Genomic DNA, 25,605 nt, shown 5'->3' with positions numbered 1-25,605 from the left:
ATCTTCATATTAAAATTACACACATAAGGTTTGTGACAATCCAACTGACTAATTGCTCAAAAAAAAAAAAAAACATGTTCTCCTTTTTAAATAAAGCTTTTCATTTTTTTAATATGTACCTTCAAGAACCTGTTATAGTTAAATAAATAGAATGCTTTCCATTTTAACATGCACATCCAATTTGCCTGGGAAACGTATTTACACTTCACTGATCTGGCTAGTCCACCCTTCTTTTTTTTTTTTAAATTTTTTTTTTTTTTTATTTGAAGTCATCGAAACAATTCTTTCTTACCACAAATTCTCAAACATACACAAATGTACAGTCACTCTTGCAGACATGCTGCACCTATTTTTGACTATTAACACAATATCTAGTACCTATCCATAGTGATCAAAATGCTAGCGGGTGAACATGGGGGGGGGGGGACCATGTAGAAGGAACAGTCCAAACACCACATTGTAACCAGGGGTGGGGGCGACGGGGGGGTGACTTGGAAATAGGTTGTTTACAGCCATGCATTGTATGAATTCACTGGTATTTGGTTTAAGAGTGTTTCTGTTGGGATCCGCCGCCCGGAATCATGTATGCTTTTGGCTTCTGAGTCCTTTCGTGTTTTGTTGATCGTTTTGGACTCTTCCTGTTCTTAGTTTTTGCACTTCCTGTTATATCTTGTTTCCATGGTTTTTCCATTCGTCCCACCTGCTACTTGTTTCCCTACGCACACCTGTTGGTAATTGTTTACTTCGGTATTCAAGCCCGCCTTCTCCTTTTTGTTCGGTCACATTTGGATCGCATCGTGTGCGCGTGTTGTGTCCCCCCCCCCCGGATGCACGAGGACCAGACAGGCAGGAGTAGCAGGTAAGACTTGATTTAAAGGGGGAACATTATCACCAGACCTAGGTAAGCGTCAATATGTACCTTGATGTTGCAGAAAAAAGACCATATCTTTTTTTAACCGATTTCCGAACTCTAAATGGGTGAATTTTGGCGAATTAAACGCCTTTCTATCATTTGTTCTCGGAGCGATGACGTCAAAACGTGACGTCACCTAGGTAGTCAACGCCAATTTCTCAAACACATTACACGCAGCAAGTCAAATCAGCTCTGTTATTTTCCGTTTTTTCGACTGTTTTCCGGTACCTTGGAGACATTATGCCTCGTCGGTGTGTTGTCAGAGGGTGTAACAACCCGATCAGGGATGGATTCAAGTTGCTAATCGATGCTAACGTGCTATTTAAGCGAGCTGTATGTACATATTGCATCGTTATGCCTCATTTAGCTATATTTGCATCCAGCGTTTCCTTCCACCCACATTTAATGCCAAACAAACACTTACCAATCGACGGATTTAAGTTGCTCCAGTGTCAATGCGAAAGTCCCGATCGTTTGGTCTGCACATTTTACAGACCTGGCTGAATGGCGTCAATAGCTATTCCAGGGGTAGGGAACCTATGGCTCTAGAGCCAGATGTGGCTCTTTTGATGTCTTCATCTGGCTCTCAGATCAATCTTAGCTGACATTGCTTAACACGATAAGTAATGAAAAATTCCGCTGGTAATCACAGTGTTATAAATAACATTCAAATTATAAAACATTCTCATGCATTTTAATCCAACCATCCATTTTCTAACGCACCTGTTCAAGAAGAAGCATAAATGGTAACAAGTATTATATTAATTATTGGTTAGCTATGGAATACAAATGTTATTAAAAAGAATAAGAGACTTATTATGCTGTTGTTATAAAATGTTGGTCTTAAAAATGCACAAATTTAGTTGTATTCAGTGTTAAAAAAAATGTTATGGCTCTCACTGAAATACATTTTGAAATATTTGGCTTTCATGGCTCCCTCAGCCAAAAAGGTTCCCGACCCCTGAGCTATTCGCTCAATAGCTTCAGTTTCTTCTTCAATTTCGTTTTCGCTATCTGCCTCCATACTCCATCCATCCGTTTCAATACATGCGTAATCTGTTGAATCGCTTAAGCTGCTGAAATCCGAGTTTGAATCCGAGCTAATGTCGCTATATCTTGCTGTGGGTATCCACCGTGTTGTTTGTATTGGCATCACCGGCATAGCTCGGTTGGTAGAGTGGCCGTGCCAGCAACTTGAAGGTTGCAGGTTCGATTCCCGCTTCCGCCATCCTAGTCACTGCCGTTGTGTCCTTGGGCAAGACACTTTACCCATCTGCACCAAGTGCCACCCACACTGGTTTAAATGTAACTTAGATATTGGGTTTCACTATGTAAAGCGCTTTGAGTCACTAGAGAAAAGCGCTATATAAATATAATTAATTTCACTAATTCACTTCACAGGAAAATGGACCGTGGCTTCGTAAATAGCGAAAATCAGGCATTTTAAAGCCTTTTTTCGGGATATTCCAGGACGGGTAAAATTTTGAAAAAAAATTGAAAAATACTGATTTTTATTGGTTTTAACCCTTCTGAAATTGTGATAATGTTCCCCTTTAATATATAAAAATAAAAAGAACACTGATACAAACGACAAAATAAAGCGCTTGCCTACGCACGGGAAGCTAATGCTAGCTTAGCAGGGAGTCCACAAGTCCAACAATAACGTGCCGAGCGCACGCAAAGCTAAGACGGGACTTAGCAATAATATATACATCGACGAAACTTAGTACAGAGTGAAAAAGGGGACGGCGTGGCGCAGTTGGGAGAGTGGCTGTGCCAGCAACCTGAGGGTTCCTGGTTCAATCCCCACCTTCTACCAACCTCGTCAAGCCTGTTGTGTCCTTGAGCAAGACACGTCACCCTTGCTCCTGATGGTTCGTGGTTAGGGCCTTGCATGGCAGTGTGTGAATGTGTGTGTGAATGGATGAATGTGGAAATAGTGTCAAAGCGCCTTGAGTACCTTGAAGGTAGAAAAGCGCTATACAAGTATAACCCATTTACCATTTACCATTTAAAAACCAACCGTGACTATTGCGAGTAGCAAACAACGGACCAAGATCGAACAAAAGGTAGAAAGCGGGCTTAAATACAGAAGTAAATAATTACCAACAGGTGTGCTAGAGAAACAAGTAGCAGGTGGGACGAATGAACAACCTTGGAAACAAGATAAAACAGGAAGTGGGTTCTTCCGAGGATGTCGTAGTCGTAGTGGTTTGTACAGTCCTTTGAGACATTTGTGATTTAGGGCTATATAAATAAACATTGATTGCTTGAAGTGCAAAAACTAAGAACAGGGAGAGTCCAAAACGATCAACAAAACACAAAAGGACTCAGAAACCAAAACCATACATGATCCGGGCGGCGGATCCCAACAGTTTCGTCAGTCGATTTCTATATGTGAACGAAAAAGAAAAAAAAAACTGTTGTGAAGGACAAGCCACCCCCATGGATGATTTCGAACAATTGACAAGTTTTTTTTTTAGTTTTTTTTCTTGCCCCAGGGGTCTTCTATGTCTTCAGGATCAAGGTTCCCTCTGTCCAATCCTCGTGTGGTATCCGGTCTTCAGGAATTAGGGTCGAGACGGGCAGTTAATTTCCGTTGCCTTTTCGCTCAGGACGCAAAGTACGAGTTTTGCATGGAGTACAGGCGGTCGATGGGGTTCCCCACCCGGGCCTGCATGGAGTTGACGTCCGACGAGGCCATGAAGCAGTCACTGAGGCTGGTTAAAGACGTGTCGCTGTCTATGTCGTGGAATGCCGAATCATTACCTGCAGGGGAGAGACAGATTTCACGGAGCTGTCACGACTCGGAAGAAGAAAGAGAAAAAAACAAAATTTAACAAATCAATGCAATCTTCCCAGCGATGGTCGTGTTGGGAAATTATAATTACTAATCGCCCCGGCGAGGGACGGGCATTTTCGTGTCATCACAATCGTGAAAACAGTTTCCTTAGATATCATCAAAGCGTACTTTTTTTGCGGCTCTCGCCGGGACAATCGCGGTCTGTGAGGGCGCATGTAAACAAGGGGCATCCTCCTAAAAGATCTGGCTAATAGCAGCTGTTTACGCCTTTCATAAAAGCTCGACATGTTATTTCTCCGGAGGGAATAGTTAGCTTTATTACACTCTGGATCTTAATGATAGCGCAACAAAATGGGGACAGCGTTTCGAGACCTATCTTTTCATGCCGTCACCAATATTGTTCTTTTCCCCCCCGAACCGACGGAGAGCGATGAGACCGGGGATTTGGCGTTCTCCGTATCAGGAAGAACTAAATGGAGGCAAATTATAAGGAAGTTATGAACTGGAGGAAACGGTCCCTCTGGGGCTGGTTGAGGACGTCACTCAGAAGTGTTATTCCGGTTGCATCCTGGTGGATTACAAACTTGATTGACTGCTATTCTCCCTCTCTTCTCGTTTGCAGTTTTAATGTCTTCGCAATATCGCACATGGATCTAAGAGATGTTGCGTTCGCTCCCCCTGGTCCTGGTTTGCTCTCCGCATCGACCACGTCATCAGTAACCGGGGAAGAGGTTCGAAACCAGGATACAAACAATTTGATCTCGTATGAGAGGAGAAGCTGTTCAAGCTTAATTCAGGTTGGCCGTGGCTTTAAAAGGGGATCTGCACTTTTTTTGTTCACATTATGACGACAAATATGTGGGTTTTTTTTATGCATTCTACATATTAGCGTTATCAGTAGCCAGAGGAGCCTGTTCAGTGCTAGACTGCTTCATCCCAAGTGCAGGACCAATAGACTAAAAAACCAATGGACCAGGGGTGTCAAACTCAAATACAGAGTGGGCCAAAATTTTAAACGGAACAAAGCCGCGGGCCAAGGTTGAACAAATGAACCTTTTAATAGGGACCCAAACAAGTTGGGCATTAAATATTGAACAAGCAAGGCTTAGGGGTGGCACAGCTCGTTTGGTAGAGTGGCCGTGCCAGCAACTTGAGGGTTGCGGGTTCGATTCCCGCTTGTGCCATCCTAGTTACTGCCGTTGTGTCCTTGGGCAAGACACTTTACCCACCTGCTCCCAGTGCCACCCAAACTGGTTTAAATGTAACTTAGATATTGGGTGTCACTATGTAAAGCGCTTTGAGTCACTTGAGAAAAGCGCTATATAAATATAAGTCACTTCACTATAACTTTAATGACATGAAAAATCCAGTTTCAAATGATAATAATAATAATATTTAAAAGAATATCAATGGCATATCAAATAAAATTTAAATAAAAATGTTATGTTTTTTTTCTATTTGGAATCTTCTGAGGTAAATATCACATTTTTTTCCACAGGCTAATAATACATTTGAAAATAAAATAACAATATCCATCCATCCATTTTCTACCGCTTATTCCCTTTTTGGGGTCGCGGGGGGCGCTGGCGCCTATCTCAGCTACAATCGGGCGGAAAGCGGGGTACACCCTGGACAAGTCGCCACCTCATCGCATGCCCAACACAGATAGACAGACAACATTCACACACTAGGGCCAATTTAGTGATGCCAATCAACCTATCCCCAGGTGCATGTTTTTGGAAGTGGGAGGAAGCCGGAGTACCCGGAGGGAACCCACGCATTCACGGGGAGAACATGAAAACTCATAGTGAAGTAAATTATATTTATATAGAGCTTTTTCTCTAGTGACTCAAAGCGCTTTTTACAAAGTGAAACCCAATATCAATTTTTTTTTTACATATAAACCAGTGTGGGTGGCACTGGGAGCAGATGGGTAAAGTGTCTTGCCCAAGGACACAACGGCAGGGTCTAGGTTGGCGGAAGCGGGAATCGAACCTGCAACCCTCAAGTTGCTGGCACGGCCGCTCTACCAACTGAGCTATACCCCCCAATAATGAATGAACCAAACATTCAAGCCTTGAAGTAGCAAGAGAAAATGCATGAATAAAACGTTAATTAATGGTCAGTTTGCTGGAAGTTTCCCGGAAGAGTTAGTGCTGCAAGGGGTTTCTGGGTATTTGTTCTGTTGTGTTACGGTGCGGATGTTCACCTGAAATGTGTTTCTCATTCTTGTTTGGTGTGGGTTCACAGTGTGGCGCATATTTTAACAGTGCTAAAAGTTGTGTATATAGCCACCCTCAGTGTGACCTGTATGGCTGTTGACCAAGTATGCCTTGCATTCACTTGTGCGTGTAAAAGCCACAAACATTATGTGACACGCTGTTAGTGTGGAGGAAAAGCGTACGTGACGACAGGTTGTAGAGAACGCTAAAGGCAGTGCCTTAAATGCACGCCCACAATATAGTTGTCTAGGTGGAAATCTGTAGAAATTCGGGAGAATGGTTGCCCCCGGAGATTTTCAGGAGGGGCACTGAACTTCGGGAGGGTTGGCAAGTATGAGTATTAGCGGTGAATGCGGTGTTACAGCGGCACCGACGCTGTATAACAACGGCGGTTCAGCTCTAATGCTAAATTGATATTGCCTCAAGGGCCAAATTAAATTACACGGCAGGCCAGTTTTGGCCCGCGGGCCAGAGTTTGACACCCTGTTCAACTCCTCTCTGGGGGGGATGGGGTACTAGGATGACAGGGGATGCCAAACAATAACAGTGCAATACTTTTTCATAACATGGTCACTACTGCCTAGTTTCTCTTGTTATATTCTTATTTTACTGTTATATTTTTATTCCCATTGTTGCCTTTTATTTTTTTTTCTTATTGTAATATTTTTCTATTTTGTTTCCATTTACACCCCCATTATTTACTTTTTAAATTGATCTCAACTCTGTATACTGCTGCTGGAATTTTAATTTTCCTGAAGGATTCAATAAAGTACTATCTATCTATCTATCTATCTATCTATCTATCTATCTATCTATCTATCTATCTATCTATCTATCTATCTATCTATCTATCTATCTATCTATCTATCTATCTATCCATCCATCCATCCATCCATCCATCCATCCATCCATCCATCCATCTATCGATCTATCTATCTAGCTATCTATCTATTAAATACATGCAATTAAAAGTCCGCTTACAATAGAGCCAAAAAGTCCTACTGAAACCCACTACTACCGACCACGCAGTCTGATAGCTTATATATCAATGATGAAATATTAACATTGCAAAAAATGCCAATACGGCCTTTTTAGTTTACTAAATTGCAATTTTAAATTTCCCGCAAAGTGTCATGTTGAAAACTTTGTGATATGATGACGCGTACGTTTGACGTCTCGGGTTGTAGCGGACATTATTTTACAGCCCGATCCCAGCTATAAGTAGTCTGCTTTAATCGCATAATTACACAGTATTCTGGACATCTGTGTTGCTGAATATTTTGCAAATTGTTCAATTAATAATGGAGAAGTCAAAGTAGAAAGATGGAGGTGGGAAGCTTTTAGCCTTTAGCCACACAAACACAGCCGGTGTTTCCTTGTTTAAAAATCCCGAAGGTGAAGCTTTACTATGGATCAGAGCGGTCAAGCGAACATGGATCCTGACCACATGTCAACCGGCAGTTTTCGGTGAGAAAATTGTGCTAATAAGTCGGCTCTTACCGGAGACATCAGCGGAGATTCTGTCCTCCTGCAGCTGCGTGACTTTCCTCAGACACTGGGTCAACACCCCTCCGACTTTCAGGTACTATTTAATCTCACTAAAACACTACTATAGGCAGATAAGGGATTTTCCAGAATTATCCTAGTAAATGTGTCTAATAACATCGGAATCGCTCCCACTGCAATTGCCTTTTTTAAACCTTTTTTTTTCTTCTAGTTCTTCACTCTAAATTTCCTCATCCACGAAGCTTTCATCCTCGCTCAAATTAATGGGGAAATTGTCGCTTTCTCGGTCCAAATAGCTCTGGCTGCTAAGGGCTATGATTGTAAACAATGTGAGGATGTGAGGAGCCCTACAACCCGTGACGTCACGCGCACATCATCTGCTACTTCCGGTACAGGCAAGGCTTTTTTATCAGCGACCAAAAGTTGCAAACTTTATCGCCGATGTTCTCTACTAAATCCTTTCAGCCAAAATATGGCAATATCGTGAAATGATCAAATATGACACATAGAATGGACCTGCTATCCCCGTTTAAATGCAAAAATCTCATTTCAGTAGGCCTTTAAACAGTGTGTATTATCTTAAATTGGCCCAACATATCAAATATACTTGCTAAATAAAACCTCAGCCTTTTAATGAATACTTAGGCCTACTACAATACTGTATTTTGATTTTGGTCATTGCAGTGGTACTGGGAAAGTCAAGTTTTTTCTGACTTGTTCAAAAAAGTTTGAGCACCACTGTCCGAGAACGAGGACGTTGCCAGATGCATGCTCACCATATGGGTTCATGTGGTCTCCGGGCATCTGTGGGGGGGTGAGCCCCTGTTGGAAGGGGTCAGTACTGTACCCGTTCTGGTCCATGGCAACCAACTGCTGCTGTGGTGGGGGCAGAGGTGTGAAGGAGCTCATCATCCCCTCCATACGATTTGACATTACTTCTGTAAGAAAGTGAGCTCTAATTAGAGTTTGCATCATGGGGTGAACAATTGTTTTATCTAAACATTCACCTCATTTCTTATTCTTGTAAATGGATGTTTTGTTGTATATTAGCATCATCATTGTCATTGAATAGACTTGGGTAAGAAACCGTACAAACAGGAAAAAGAATCCTGAAAAACAGTGTCTGATATCGGGCTGCAACGGATAGATATATATATATATATATATATATATATATATATATATATATATATATATATATATATATATATATATATATATATATATATATATATATGTACATATATATATATATATATATATATATATATATATATTACATAAATATATATATATATATATATACATAAATATATATATATATATACATAAATATATATATATATACATAAATATATATATATATATATATATATATACATATATATATATATATATATATATATATATACATATATATATATATATATATATATATATATATATATATATATATATATATACACATATGAGTTGGGAAATTGTGTTAGATGTAAATATAAATGGAATACAATGATTTGCAAATCATTGTCAACCTGTATTCAATTAAATGCACTACAAAGATAAGATATTTAATGTTCAAACTCATAAACTTTATTTTTTTTTGCAAATAATAATTAACTTAGAATTTCATAGCTGCGACACGTGCCAAAGTAGTTGGGAAAGGGCATGTTCACCACTGTTTTAAATCACCTTTTCTTTTAACAAAACTAAATAAATGTTTGGGAACTGAAGAAACTAATTGTTGAAGTTTTGAAAGTGGAATTCTTTCCCATTCTTGTTTTACGTAGAGCTTCAGTCGTTCAACAGTCCGGGTATAATTATAATGTGCTTTTATTTCCTTTGTACCGCTAACCTACACCCAAATTTCCGGAAGAGGTACATACCAGCCTCGAATGTAGAAAAAACGCGGAAGGGGCAAGAAAAATGTCGTGTCAGAAGCAAGAAAAGGAATTACCAGGATGAAAAGAAGACCCAAACACTGTGAAGAGTGGCAGCACTTTAAGAAGACCTATGATAAATTCTCTCTCTTCTGACTCATACATGTTGGGTACTCATGTTAAACCAGAGATTCTTAACCTTTTTGACCTCGGGGCCCAACTTTTCCACTACAGAGAGGCCCGGAGCCCACTCAAATATTAACACTGAATTAGTAATCTCCAGTTCAGTTCAGTTTCAGTTTATTTCGAACATGTATACGGTACAACGTAATGCATCACACATTTCCAGTTACAGCACGTCTGAAAAGGAGTAGGAAGAAGCAGAGTTTGTTTAATCCTACCCCTTTTTATACCATAGCAATTTTATCCAATTTGTAATTATTTTGTATTATAATTGTCTTCAATATTTGAGAATGAACCTTGTCAGTTGATATGAAAGCATGTGTTAATCAAAAAGATTAATATTAGGGATTAGGTCAGGCTGATTCCAAAATAAACACTAATCAAATACACTGCAAAAGAAGGGACTCATAAAAACTGATGAACTGTTCTTTCACGTACAATTATGCAGTGCTAAAATAAACACTTTCTAACCAAATTATTGATAAATAATAATGAAATATATGCGTTTTAAATACACTGTCAATACATTTTAAGTGTAAATGGAAATACAGTTCCACAACTTGACTTATGATTTTTGCGCCGAAGAAACTTTTCTATGACTTAAGCCCCAGACTTCTTGATTGTTTGATATTGTCATCACTGCCACAAGTAGTGCAAAAGTGGATTACAATTAAGCGCCTCTGCGAACCACAGCTGAGAAACACATTTATTTTGCCCGACCTCTACGGGTTGCTCGTGGCCCTGTGGTAAACAATGACAAAATGTCAAATCATAACATTTATGCATTTCGGCATGAGCAAGTATGCTAATAATAATAATAATAATAATGGATTAGATTTATATCGCGCTTTTCTATTGTTAGATACTCAAAGCGCTCACAGAGAAGTGGGAACCCATCATTCATTCACACCTGGTGGTGGTAAGTTACATCTGTAGCCACAGCTGCTCTGGGGTAGACTGACGGAAGCGTGGCTGCCAGTTTGCGCCTACGGCCCCTCCGACCACCACCAATCATTCATTCATTATTCATTCACCAGTGTGAGCGGCACCGGGGGCAAGGGTGAAGTGTCCAGCCCAAGGACACAACGGCAGCGACTTTGATGTCAATAGGTGGGAAGCGAACCTGCAACCCTCAGGTTTCTGGCACGGCCGCTCTACCCACTATATATATATATATATATATATATACATATATATTATTATTTATTTTTTTTATAAGCCCCTGAAGAGCAGGACAACCTGTTAAACAGGCTTGTAGGGATGACACAGCCTTTGTATTTTTTATGAAACAATATATATATATATATATATATATATACATATATATATGTGTGTATATATATATATATATATATATATGTGTGTATATATATATATATATATATATATATATATATATATATATGTGTGTATATATGTATATATGATATATATATATATATATATATATATATATATATATATATATATATATATATATATATATATATATATATGTATATATAGATATATATATATATATATATATATATATATATATATATATATATATATATATATATATATATATATATATATATATATATATAATATATGGCTTTTCTTGGTGAAATCACATTGCTTCTACTCAGGTGTGCTGTATCGCTGGAACAAGTAAGGACAAATAAATAAGAGGATAAAACAGCAACAGGCTGCCCCAGGTGGTTCTTCACCTCCTTATCTTTTTATGCATTTTATGTCAATTCCAACTTTAATTTACCAAATATCATTATGTGCCCCACAAAGGGCAACATAATGTCATGTAAAAAAGTTAGAAGTATACCTATCATGCACATCGTCACCCTTTCATAAAAATCGTCTCAAATATTGATTACAAAATTCCGGCCCACTAAGTGTGTATGAAAGGTGTAACATGTAGAACATGAAAAGTGTAACATGTAGAACTGATGCCATTTGTGATTGCTTTGCCTTGGTTTTAGTGCCATTCAAGTGAAACTAATGCAATGAAATGAAAGTGTGCTCTTTGTGAGATTGCAACCTTCAAATACCTAAATGGCTTGCATCTCTTTGTTGGTATTACCGTGGAAACACATTCTTCCACAGGCCTGTAGCCAATTCCCTTTGCAAACACTCTTAGCAAAGTGACTGATGGAGGCTTCTTTTCCCCCCTGCAAGCCCACCTCGTCTGCGCTCGCAATGCATCTAACATCCATTCTGAGTGCTCTTAGACATATAGTGACTTTTAAATGACTTTCATATGTACTTTTTTATTTTTTTATCTGGCAATAATGTGCTTTTGAAACTCCATAAGTGTACAAACTAAAACAAATTGTGAGCGGTAAAAAAAAACAAAAAACATAAGGGACAGATCATTTCAGATTTAGTGTTTCAATGGTATTTTAGTGCTGCTTTATCATTTCCATTGTGTATGCTCATAATGGATTGGTGTTCACTTCACACACACCCTATTTTTTTCAATACAACTTTGCTGTAATAAAACATATGATTAGAATGTAAAATGTGAGGATTTTTTTCACTCTGCAAACTTGACACTTATAGTGCAACCAATCATTAAAACGTCTGTATTAATTTAAAACAAATATGATAGTCATATAATGATAACGGTTGAATTATAACAATGGGAACACTTTAGTATGGGGAACACATATTCACCATTAATTAGGTGCTTATTAACATGAAAATTATTAACATCCATCCATCCATTTCCTACCGCTTGTCCTTATTGACTCTTAATTGGTCATTATTTAGTACTTATTAATGCCTTATCCTGCATGGCCTTATCATACAACCAGTAAGCCACTAACTAAGAGTGTTCCCTCAATATCCTCAGATGTATTGCTTATTAGTAACCCTAACCCTAACACAAACCCTAATATGTTCCCTTAGTGTCCAAATAACCCAAAAATAAGTTGTTGTTACTTTAATAAGCAACTAATTAATGGTGAATATGTTCCCCATACTAAAGTGTTACCATAATAAGATATGCACATATGAGTGATTGTGCAACTGATTGTGTATTCATTAGAGATGTCCGATAATGTTTTTTTTCCCGATATTCGATCTTCTGATATTGTTCAACGCATAATTACCGATTCCAATATCAACCAATACCAATATATACAGTTGTGGAATTAACACATTATTATGCTGTGGAGAGGCGGAGCCGGCGAACGAGCACCGGGGCGAGGATGGCGTCGAGGAGGCGGAAAATGCGGCCGAGCGGAGAGGCGGGGCGTGCCGGGAACGACGCCGCAGTCATGTGCAGGTGTGTGGATCACGCACAAGTACACAATTAACTTATCTCCTCACGATGTATAAAAGAGGAGAAGGAGGCAAGATCGGGGCAGAAGGAGGAGGAGAGCCCGCAGCAGCGACCGAGGAGCGGAAGACACGAGCAGACGACGACGACGGCGGATGAAAAGTGGAACGTGAGAGAGCAGTGGAAAGGAGCACCTGAAAAGCGATCCGACCTGAAGACAAAGCTTTATTTGAAAAAATAAAAGAGTCAAACCTGCTCAAAAGCAATGCCCTTTCTGGGTGGTCCGTGGAACCCGTACGACAGTGAGGTACTGTCACATATGCCTAATTTTGTTGTGGTGCCCCAAAATAAATCAACTCAAGTTATAGGGAAAAATGGCAACATGGCACTGTCATATTTGTTATCGAAGTCACAAAGTGCATTATTTTTTTTTTAACATGCCTCAAAACAGCAGCTTGGAATTTGGGACATGTTCTCCCTGAGAGAGCATGAGGAGGTTGAGGTGGGCGGGGTTCGGGGGTAGCGGGTGGTGTATATTGTAGCGTCCCGGAAGAGTTAGTGCTGCAAGGAGTTCTGGGTATTTGTTCTGTTGTGTTTTTGTTGTGTTACGGTGTGGATGTTCTTCCGAAATGTGTTTGTCATTCTTGTTTGGTGTGGGTTCACAGTGTGGCGCATATTTGAAACAGTGTTAAAGTTCTAAGTGGACCGTGAGAGAGCAGTGGAGTGGAGCAGCTGAAAAGCGATCCGACCTGAAGACAAAGCTTTATTTGAAAAAATAAAAGAGTCAAACCTGCTCAAAAGCAATGTCCTTCCTGGGTGGTCCGTGGAACCCGTACGACAGTGAGGTACTGTCACATATGCATAATTTTGTTGTGGTGCCCCAAAATAAATCAACTCAAGTTATGGGGAAAAAATGCCAACGTGGCACTGCCATATATATTATCGAAGTAACAAAGTGCATTATTTTTTTTTACCATGCCTCAAAACTTTAGCTTGGAATTGTTCCAAACTAATGTTCTCCCTGAGAGAGCATGAGGAGGTTGAGGTGGGCGGGGTTCGGCGGTAGCGGGGGATGTATATTGTAGCGTCCCTGTAAGAGTTAGTGCTGCAAGGGCTTCTGGCTATTTGTTCTGTTGTGTTTTTGTTGTATTACGGTGCGGATGTTCTCCCGAAATATGTGTTTGGTGTGGGTTCACACTGTGGCGCATACTTGTAACAGTGTTAAAGTTGTTTATACGGCCACCCTGTATGGCTGTTGACCAAGTATGCGTTTCATTCACTTGTGTGTGTGAAAAGCTGTAGATATTATGTGATTGGGAAGCGCCTTGAAGATTTCTGGCGCTCTGTACTTCTCCCTACGTCCGTGTACCACTCCGTACAGCAGTTTTTTTAAGAGTGACAAATTTTACTTGGTGAAACCGATATCGATAATTTCCGACATTACATTTTAAAGCATGTATTGGCCGATAATATCGGCAGTTCGATATTCTCGGACATCTCTAGTATTGCTCTAGTGAGTGAGAGGATGTGCTGTGAAACACGAATGTATATATAAAAAAAATGTTTTTCTTGTTGGCTTGAACATAGAATATTTTGTAAAAGACAGTGAAGCTCCCTGTGTGTACTCAAGTCAGTACCTTGGCCAAGTCTCTGGGAATTCTGTTGTTCTTGTTGCTGCTGCTGTCTTCTGGCCAACTTCTTCATCTAGAAAGGCAAGAATCAAACTTGTGAGCAACTCCCAAAACTAACAAGCGCTCTTTAATTTAGACAGGATGCTCCTCGCTCTTCACCCTGGCGTGAACTACATAAAATCCGTATCTGAGAGCGTTTCATTGTCAAGTATCAAAGGATTTGGCCAGATAGTCATCGGCGCAGGGGAGGGTGTAGACATTTAGTGCAACAGTGTGCTAGATTTGCAACGTGCACGTGATCTTGCTTTTCTTTTTGCATTTGTGAAAGGAATGCAGTGATAAGTTTAACACACATAGTTGGGGGTGATTTATTCTCTGGCCTTTTTTCTGTAAATTCAAGATAGAAAAGGGCTGTTGCATACGTTGCTTAGTTCTCTCACCTTAGCTCTCTGGTTCTGGAACCACACCTGGACCACCCGGACACTGAGTCCTGTCTCTGCAGCCAACGTCTCCCTCACCTGAAGACAGAATCATTTTACCGTCATGAAAACATAGAAAACTAGAATACAGGCGGCATTCACTTTATTTTGCAACATTTAAGGAACGTTATAGGCCGGGGGTGTCAAACTAATTTCAGATCGGGGGTCGGACTGGTAAAATCACGGCATGATAACTTAAAACTAAAGGCAACTTCAGATTGTTTTCTTTGTTTAAATACCGAACAAGCACATTCAGAAATTGTACAAATCATAATGTTGTTGTTTCTTTTACACTTACATGTTGCAGTTAGTAGTATTCTTAATTTGCTGTTATTTATACTTTCTGAATAAATTATGTGATAATTAGAGATGCACGGTTTGCGGTCTCATCCGCGGATAAACAGCGGGTCGGGCGGTTGACATGACGAAAAAATAGATTTTATTTAGATTTGGGCGGGTGGCGGTTGAACCCTACGGAAATATTTGATATACATGGTTCTGGGATCGATATCTCTTGCCATTCGAAGATCCATTTAAGACCCGTGTCATAAAGCGAAGACGAAGATAGGAGATGCTATTATTCTCTTGACAGACTGCCGAAAGTTACCCAGATAATAATTCAGGGATGTGTCATGAATACAATGGATTCTGGGTATTTGTTGTGTTGCGTTTATGTTATGTTACTGTGAGGATGTTCTCCCGAAATGTGTTTGTCAATCTTGTATTGTGTGGCTTCACTGCGTGGCGCATATTAGTACGTGTTAAAGTTGTTTATATCACAACCATCAGTGTACTCTGTATCACCCAGTATGCCTTTCAATCTTGTACGTGTAATTGCGGAAGCTGCTCACAAAATGTTGCCGGACCAACAATTGGTTTATACATGTTGTTGAAGGTGTCTAAGGCAATTGTTTCACAGCACGCCCACATACTTGTCATCAGGATGAACGCTATTGGATAGTCGCGAGAACGTTAGCGGCTCCAATTGTCTTCATTACTCTGTTAAACAGGTTTAAATAGCTTTGTAAATGGTAAAAGCGGCCGACCTCTGATGTATTTAAGCGGGCGGTTGGCGGGCGGGTACGGTCCTGATAAAATGTTGGTTCGGGTGGACGGCGGGTGGATGACTACTTTGATGATGCGGATGCGGATGATATAATTGCCTATCCGCGCACCTCTAGTGATAATGTTCATCAATCAACTCAATGATGTTCATTTTCAATTTATCGAGATTGAAAATTTTACCATCATGAAAACACATGGGCTTAGAATAGAGGCGGCATTCACTTTATTTTGCAACATTGAAGGAACGCTACAGGTTTTACTGGGACATTTTTAGGGCACATAATGTGGAAGTACTGTAGCTCCTCAATGCATTCATTTAGTGTTTTTTTTAACACTAAATTGGCGCTAGTGTGTGAATGTGAGTGTGAATGTTGTCTGTCTATCTGTTTTGGCCCTGCGATGTGGTGGCAACTTGTCCAGGGTGTAAGCCCGCCTTCCGCCCGATTGTAGCTGAGATAGGCACCAGCGCCCAAAGGGGATTAGCGGTAGAAAATGGTTGGATGGATGGATAGAAGTGTATCATCAGAGCCACCTTAATTGTGTGGTTAAACCAAGACTTTTTGGTTGGTGATTAACTCGTACCTTGGTTTTCGTATGCCCCATTTTTCGAACATTTACTACCTAAAACTAATTTTAGATCGGGGGCCACATACAGAAAAATCTACTCCCAAGTGGTAAAATCATGGCACGATAACTTAAAAATAAAGACAACTTGAGATTGCTTTTTTTTGTTTAAAAATAGAACGAGCACTTTCTGAAAATGTGCACTTAATGTTGCGGTTAATCGTATTCTATATTTATATGTCTTTATTTATATTTTCTGAATAATTTATGTGATAATCTTCAGTCAACTCATTGGTGTTAATTTTCAATCTATCAAGATTAAAAAAATAATATCCATCCATTTTCTACCGTTTATTCCCCTTTGGGGTGGCGGGGGGCGCTGGTGCCTATCTCAGCTACAATTGGGCGGAAGGCAGTGTACACCCTGGACAAGTCGCCACCTCATCGCAAGGCCAACACAGATAGACAGACAATAATATCAGAATCAAATTACAGTATGTTATTTATGCAGTTTGCTCATTTTCCACGACTGGTGCACTAACATCATGTGTTTTTTTTATTTTATTTTTTACATATGTAGCAATATTTACAAAAATACAAATAATTGCTATTGTGACATCTAGTGGACACATTTAGAACAGCAGTTTCTTTCATTCTAAAATTTTGGCTCATTTTTATGCTTAGATAACTCATCCCGGGGGCTGGATAAAACCTGTTCGCGGGCCTGATCGGGTCTGCGAGCCGTGCGTTTGACACCCCTGCTATAGGCTTTACTAGGACATATTTAAAGCACAGAATGTGGAGGTACTGTAGCTCCCTAATGCATTATTTTTTCACTTTTAGAAGTGTATCATCAGATTAATCATGTGGTTGAATTAAGACTTCCTTGGTTTTGTGATTTACTCGTACCTCGGTTTTCGTATGCCCCAGTTTTCGAACATTTACTACCTATAACTCATTTTAGATCAGGGGTCACATACAGAAAAATCTACTCCCAAGTGGTAAAATGACGGCACGATACCTTAAAAGTAAGTGACAACTTCAGATTGTTTTCTTTGTTTAAAGATAGAACAAGCACTTTCTGAAAATGTGCACTTACATGTTGCGGTTAATAGTATTCTATCTTTATCTGTCGTTATTTACATTTTCTGAATAAATGATGTGATAATCTTCAATCAACTCATTGGTGTTAATTTTCAATCCATCAAGATTAAAAAAAATAATATCAGAATCAAATTAAAGGATGTTATTTATGTAGTTTGCTCATTTACCACAGCTGGTGCACTAACATCATGTGTTTTTTTTTGGGTTTTTTTACACATTTGGGAAACTCTCCTGAAGGGACGGCTTTGAATTTCTCACTCTTAACTCAAACAAACAAGAACAACATTGTCATGTACACGATCGAACAATTACAGCAAACAGGTGTGGTGAACTATGTCCTTAAAAGGAACCGCCACATGTATTCTGTTTGGCACTGTTGGTACAGGAACATGTATTTATCATCAATGTTTTTTTCTGACCCAACGTCTATTCTGCACTACCCCGGTATTGAGCACTGTATAACTGTATATATATATATATATATATATATTGTCCAACTCTTAATTACCGATTCTGATATCAACCGATACCGATATATACAGTTGTGAAATTAACACATTATTATGGCCAATTTTGTTGTATAAGAACCGCTGGATGCATTAAACACTGTAACAAGATTTTACAAAATAAATCAACATAAGTTATGGAAAAAATGCCAACATGGCACTGCCATATTTATTATTGAAGTAACAAAGTGCATTATTTATTTTTAGCATGCCTCAAAACAGCAGCTTGGAATTTGGGACATGCTCTCCCTGAGAGAGCATGAGGAGGTTGAGGTGGGCTGCAAGGGGTTCAGGATATTTGTTCTGTTGTGTTTTTTGTGGTGTTACGGTGCGGCTGTTCTCCTGAAATGCGTTTGTCATTCTTGCTTGGTGTGGGTTCACAGTGTGGCGCATGTAACAGTGTTTAAGTTGTTTATACGGCCACCCTCAGTGTTACCTGTATGGCTGTTGACCAAGTATGGTTTGCATTCGCTTGTGTGTGTGAACAGTCGTAGACTGGACCGGCACCCAAAAGCAGTGCCTTTAAGGTTTATTGGTGTTCTGTACCGCTCCTTACGTCCGTGTACACAGTGGCGTTTTAAAAACTCATCAATTTTACTTTTTTAAACCGATACCGATAATTTCCGATATTACAAACGAAAGCAGTGATTCTCAAATGGGGTTACGCGTACCCCTGGGGGTACTTAAAGGTATGCCAAGGGGTACGTGAGAGTTTTTAAAAATATTCTAAAAATAGCAACAATTCAAAAATCTTTTATAAATATATTTTTTGAATAATACTTCAACAAAATATGAATTTAAGTTCAAAACCTGTGAAAAGAAATACAACAATGCAATATTCAGTGTTGACAGCTAGATTTTTTGTGGACATGTTTCATAAATATTGATGTTAAATATTTATTTTTTTGTGAAGAAATGTTTAGAATTAAGTTCAGGAATCCAGAAGGATCTCTATTACAATCCCCAAAGAGGGCACTTTAAGTTGATGATTACTTCTATGTGTAGAAATCTTTGTTTACAATTGAATCACTGGTTTATTTTTCAACAAGTTTTTAGTGATTTTTATATCTTTTTTTCCGACTAGTTCAAGAAAGACCACTACAAATGAGCAATATTTTGCACTCTTATACAATTTAATAAATCAGAAACTGATGACATAGTGCTGTATTTTACTTCTGTATCTCTTTTTTTCAACCAAAAATGCTTTGCTCTGATTAAGGGGTACTTGAATGTTCACAGGGCATACATCACTGTAAAAAGGTTGAGAACCACTGATCTAAAGCATTTATTGGCAGTCCGATATTATCGGACATCCCTAATATATATATATATATATATATATATATATATATATATATATATATATATATATATATATATATATATACACCGGAGGTTTCTGTGGTTTATCTGTTTCTGTGTAATGTACATTGTTTTTGATTAAATTTTTCATGTATAAAACGGTTGCATGTTTGGAACAGATTAATTATACTTCAGCATTTCAAATGGGAAACTAAAGTACCGCTCTATCATTTAGTGCAAATGTATTTCAGGATTATGACACGTTCCATACGAGTGTCCTTCCATGACAGTGATGCTAATTGTGCGTTCCACATACCTTCCTGCAGGGTTTTGAGGACACCTCAAAGGAAGCCTTGAAGGCTCGTCTCTGCTGAGTGGTCAAGATGGTGCGTGGTCTTTTGGGTCTCCTGGGATCCTTGCTGTCATCCCCCTTCCCCTGGCCTCCAATGCCTCCTTTCTCTGGCTTGATGTCCAATTCCTCATCGTCGCTTTTCTCTGCAGAACAAGTTTGCATCATCACTATGTGTTTGAACTAACTACACCCTTTTTACCCCCCCCTCAGTCAGTGACAGTCTGCTGATAAATATACTCTTGTTCTTTGCTCTTCCAGCAGATTCACACACCGCAAGTGCAGAGTCAAGGGAGACACATGTGTTTTGAATATGGCGTTATCAATTTGTTTCGAAAGAAAGCGGCCACATGCGTGATTGCACTCACAGAAGTCTACGGCGCGTGCTCGGAGAGAACAATAAAGTATGCGCATTCGTCACTGAACTGGACACTGCGTCACTTCTAACTTATTGCCCTCAGCTTTGGCTGATTTGCACTAAATCAATCTCTGATAAGAACACTATGTCAAGCACAACAAAGGCCATGTTAGAACATATGAGAGATGCATCTCGCGAGAAAAAAAACTTAAATGTGAACGTTTTAGTCTCATGAACTTTTGATATATTTGTACCTTCAGGATTTGCATCTATTCTCCAATGTATGTGTGTGTGTGTGTGTGTGTGTGTGTGTGTGTGTGTGTGTGTGTGTGTGTGTGTGTGTGTGTGTGTGTGTGTGTGTGTGTGTGTGTATGCAGACATTCATTTTCCACACTTCTATAAGGCCCGGGTCCAGTGGCCCCAGACATCTTATATGTAATAGAAATGTGTGGGGGGGGGTGGTATTCGGGTCTGTGGGGCCCGTTTTCATTTTTTATTAAAAGAAAAACGATGAATTAATCTGCGATGAGGTGGCGACTTGTCCAGGGTGTACCCCACCTTCCGCCCGATTGTAGCTGAGATAGGCACCAGCACCCCCCGTGAACCCAAAGGGAATAAGCGGTAGAAAAATGGATGAATGGATGGAGAGGGAGTGTGACATTCATATGTTTTCAATATTCAGTGTTTTATCGTTCATAGTTAATATTGTAAATCCCACATTCTTTATTTTCATGTACATTCTGGGTATAAAAAAAACGGAAATTCCATTCTGTTTTTTAAGGCGGTCTGTCATAATGATTTTAGTATTCAATCAGACATTCCGCTTATTCCCTTTGGGGGAATAAGCAGTATAAAATGGATGGATGGATGGGATGATTAATACATTTTTCAAACTGAGACTCACTGACTTTGGCTCATTTTCTGTAAAGAACATATATCAGAATACATATTTAATGACCACACACCATACACCCGCCTTACACATTTCTATTACATATAAGATATCCGGGTCCACTGGACCCGGGGGTAATATAAGTGTGGAAATTGATGTTCTCACACACACACACTCACACACACACACACACACACACACACACACACAGACACACACACACACACACACACACACACACACACACACACACACACACACACACACACACAGCAGGCCTAGAAAGGGGGGCAGAGTGTAGGTACACAGAACATCAGCGGCTCAAATGTGCGAGAAAATGAGAGCAGACAGTGTTGACAAACAATGTTGCAACCTTGTATGGGAACCGCAGGTGCAGAAACACAAAAGAAGAAACCCCGTGGGATGCAAAAACTGGCAGAGAAATTTTTCATGCAACGTTCATATCGTTGTTACTCGGCCAGCGTCTGATGGACCCGTTGCATTTTGTGACTTTTAGTGCCTCACAATCAAACACTTTTATGTTAAAATACTGAACAGATGTTTATTGGGATAAGGTTATTCCAATAAGCAGATGTATATTGAGATAAGGTAGACAAAATGCAACGGGTCCATCAGACCCACAAACGCTGGCTGAGTAACAATAATTTACATTACACGAGGGTTAATTAAACAAGAAATTACTGTGAGTGCCTAAAGAAGAAGACAATATCTTATATAAAACTAAATCACATTAAAAATACCTTATATTGTGATTCAGGAGGCGTACCGAATTCAGTACTTCTAGAAGCATTGAGCGAATTATGTCGGTGAACATGAACTCAAACCTTAGTTCCACAGGACGTCAACACTTGGCAGGCAAACAATCCCTCATGCAGCACTCAGCCAAACTACCTGTTCTAATTTTCCATACCAACAAAGCCAGTATGCCTGGTAGAAAACACTTGAACATACAGTAAGACTCCCCTTTTCAAAATCTGCTATCTTGATGCTAATTTGCATGGGATTATCCACAGACATGCTACTGATTAGCATTAGCAATTTTACATGGCAATTTCAACACCTCCAAATTTGGTAGATAAAAAGACAACTAAGATGCATGTTACAATAAAACAGCTGGTGTGTCATGAATACAGAAATTACAAACATGTTTAAGGGTGCAAAACAAAAAATATATTAGACTGAGTTTAGTGGCAAAGACTACGTCCTGACTAGGCAATACATTGTAGTCCACTCCTGAAGGGGTCGAGAACGTTTTTGGCTGAGAGAGCCATGAAAGCCAAATATTTTAAAATGTATTTCCATGAAAGCCATATGATATTTTTTAACACTGAATACAACTAAATGCATGCATTTTTAACTAAGACCAACATTTTTAGAGTATAATAAGTCTCCAATTATTTTCAATAACATTGTTTTTCTGAAGCTAACCAATATTAAATAAAATACTTCTTAGCATTAACTTCTTAAGGCCCAAACTTTTTGTTTACATGCTTGTTTTATTTCTCTTTGCTATTTGGGCTTATTGGACCCTAATTAGAATAAAAACTAAGAATCAACTTTTTATATGATGTACTTAGTCCATAAGTAACAAACGTGTACTTCATGTTTAGTGACATGCTAATTCTTATTTTTACACTTTATTTTTCCAAATTTCATTGTATGTTATACTCTTCCAGATGGCAGTATAAGTGTCCACATAAGTGGCCATAAGACCCCAATTCAGTAGTGTACACCAGTGGTCCCCAACCTTTTTGTATCCGCTTAATAATTTGTCCCGCGGGCCGGGGGGCTGGGGGGCGGGGGGTGAAGTCCTTCTTTTTTTTTTTTTTTTTTTCTTTGTCATGAAAAAGGGACGTTTTTGTAATGAAAAAGGGAGTTTTTTTGTGGTTGGTGCACTAATTGTAGGTGTATATTGTGTTTGTTATGTTGATTTAATAAAAAAAAAAAAAATAAAAAAAAATAAAAATAAAAAAAATATATTATTATTTTTTTAAATAAAAATGAATAAAAAAATATTCTGCGGCCCGGTGGTTGGGGACCACTGGTGTACACCATTTTGGAAATAAGAACTAAAAGGTGCTGTCCACGCATGTGGCCACTAAGGCCTTTTTAACGCGACTTCTTGAACAGGTGCGGTAGAAAATGGATGGATCAAAATGCATGAGAAAGTTTTTAATCTTGAACGTTATTTTTAAAACTGTGATTACCAGTGAAATTATTCATTACTTATCGTATTAAGAAGCAATGTCAGCTAAGATTTATCTGAGAGCCAGATGCAGTCATCGGAAGAGCCACATCTGGCTCGAGAGCCATAGGTTCCCTACTCCTGCAATACTGCCATATAATGTCTTGGAATTGCAACTGCAGGCAAAGTCTACTTTACCGTATAATACTTGCAAATGAGACTCAGACATGTTGCAAAAAAGCAACATATATAAACTGGAGAGATAATTTTGATAATTAGCTGCTGAATGTTAATTAAAAGAATATCTTATTAATGAACAAATGGATATTCAGTAAACCCATAAACACGCACAAAAGTAGCAGAAATTGTTACTATTGAGTTCCGGTGTTGATTACCAGGGACCAGGAATTGGTACCTGGTACATATCCATTTTTCCAAGATGGCGCTGCTGTAGTGGCTGCTGTTGGCAGGAGCTCTGTGCTCTTGTGTCATCCTTTTGTGTTTCCCTCTTGTTTTCATGTGTTATTATATTTTTTTGCCTTTTGGTCCGGGACCTTTTGGGACTGTGTGACAAGGGGTGGCACGTTCGTGATCTCTGTGGTGCTTTTTTTTGTGGACTTTCGGATCCGCCTCCCGGGAGCCTTTTGGCCATGGAGACCGGCTGCTGGGTCTCTGCCACGCCAGAGTCGATTTGGAGTGACTGGAGGAGATGCGGATGAGGGGACAGGGCCGCGGAGCTAGCACTGAGCGCCGGGACGGAGAGGCTTCACGGTGTCTTGGCTGGGTGAGCAAGTGTCGGACACCTCAGCCACCTTGGACGTATTCTCGCTCATCCATGCGGACTGGACACTGGCCGAGAGTGGAGTCGGCTGTCTTGGTTGCTTTGTTGGGTCTGCTTCTGTCTCTGGCCAATGCTCTCTCCACCCCAGCGGACGATGGCGTGGAACACCGCCGAGGCCACCACAGTGGATATGTTTCTTTTACTTTTTATTCATAGCTGTATGTAGAAGTGTCTGGTTGTATCTGCTGCTTTAATGTCTTTAATGTCTTTTGTCTTCTTTGATGTTTGATGTTTCCTTCTTACACACATGTGAGAGGGATGTGTACTATGGCTATGAGTTGTTTTTTTCCCTTGGCCTCAGTCAGGCTAAGACCATTTTTTAAATTTTATTTTAATCTTCTATTTTACTTGTATCTCATCTTTTTTGTAAGGGGCGCTGGAAGCCGGCAGACCCATCAGCGATCCTGTTCTGTCTCCCTGTAATGTTTGTCTGATCTTGAATGAGATTGTGTTGAAAATTTTAATTTTCCTGAAGGAACTCTCCTGACGGAATAAATAAAGTACTATCTAATCTAATCTAATCTAATATAATATAATTGAGTGATTGATTGATTGATACTTTTATTAGTAGATTGCACAGTTCAGTACATATTCCGTACAATTGACCACTAAATGGTAACACCCGAATAAGTTTTTCAACTTGTTTAAGTCGGGGTCCACGTTAATCAATTCATAATCTAATATCCCTAATTGTGATAAAATTATATGATTTCAAATTGCACCTTTTGAATCCCGACATTAGACATGCCCTTATTTCTAACCCGTATCGACATTGCAAACATAAAATCCGTCTACCAAAAACTGAGGTTAACCCCTCCGTTCATGTCAACATTTCCTCCGACGTGAAACCAGAAGACAGGCACAAAAGCCTGAGCGAGACTCCGGGACACGGGTGAACAAGGACGAGGCAAAGCAAATATTCCCACAAGTTGACAAAAGTTGACATAGGCACAGATGCATTTGACAAATTCCCCCCCCCAGCTTTTGTGCATGTTTAAATGCGGGCCAGATGGTAGTGAACAGTGAGGCTTGGCGAGATGCCTCACCGTGTGAGGAACCTACAGGCCAGGAACACTCCAGCTGATAAGAGGCGTTCTGCAGGAAAATCCCTCTGTCACTCACCCTGATGCAGTTATTTAATTCTTTCCAGCACCACAGCTTGCCCACGCACGGAGAGCCATTAAAACGGACGGGTTTGGCTCGGTCCTACATCCACTTCCTACTGTATCGTAAACTTGTGCTCCCTGCTCAAATTAGAGAGCTGGAGAAACGGCAACCGACAATCCGCAGATGAAGTCATGTTGGAAGCTTTTTACTGCATGTGATATCTGCTGGATTGCAGCTGTCGAAGGAAATAAATAACATTTTTTTCTGTGTTTTTGCTAATATACTCTTACTTGTCATCATTATTGGTCTTCAGAGGTGGGTAGAGTAGCCAGAAATTGTACTCAAGTAAGAGTACTGTTACTTTAGAGATGTATTACTCAAGTAAAAGTAAGGAGTAGTCACCCAAATATTCCA

At 39.5% G+C, this 25,605-nt stretch overlaps 1 protein-coding gene across 2 annotated transcripts in view; it reads right to left on the bottom strand.

The window, feature by feature from the left end:
- Positions 1-225: 225 nt before the first annotated feature.
- Positions 226-25,605, bottom strand: part of lmx1bb (LIM homeobox transcription factor 1, beta b) — a 160,863-nt gene continuing 135,483 nt past the window's right edge. Inside the window, exons 5-9 of one of the 2 annotated variants that reach the window (XM_061906859.1) lie at positions 19,755-19,933; positions 14,859-14,936; positions 14,425-14,491; positions 8,221-8,382; positions 226-3,682 (exon numbers count right to left, since the gene is read on the bottom strand). In XM_061906859.1, coding sequence (XP_061762843.1) covers positions 3,525-3,682; positions 8,221-8,382; positions 14,425-14,491; positions 14,859-14,936; positions 19,755-19,933 — 644 coding nt within the window. In that variant the 3' untranslated portion in view covers positions 226-3,524. The remainder of the gene's footprint in view (positions 3,683-8,220; positions 8,383-14,424; positions 14,492-14,858; positions 14,937-19,754; positions 19,934-25,605) is intronic. The other variant, XM_061906861.1, reaches the window with a different exon arrangement.

The sequence above is a fragment of the Nerophis ophidion genome, linkage group LG07 (genome assembly GCF_033978795.1).
Source record: "Nerophis ophidion isolate RoL-2023_Sa linkage group LG07, RoL_Noph_v1.0, whole genome shotgun sequence".
NCBI classification, from domain to species: domain Eukaryota; kingdom Metazoa; phylum Chordata; class Actinopteri; order Syngnathiformes; family Syngnathidae; genus Nerophis; species Nerophis ophidion.
Note: the sequence above shows the minus strand (reverse complement) of the source record. Positions and strands in the feature narration are given on the sequence as shown.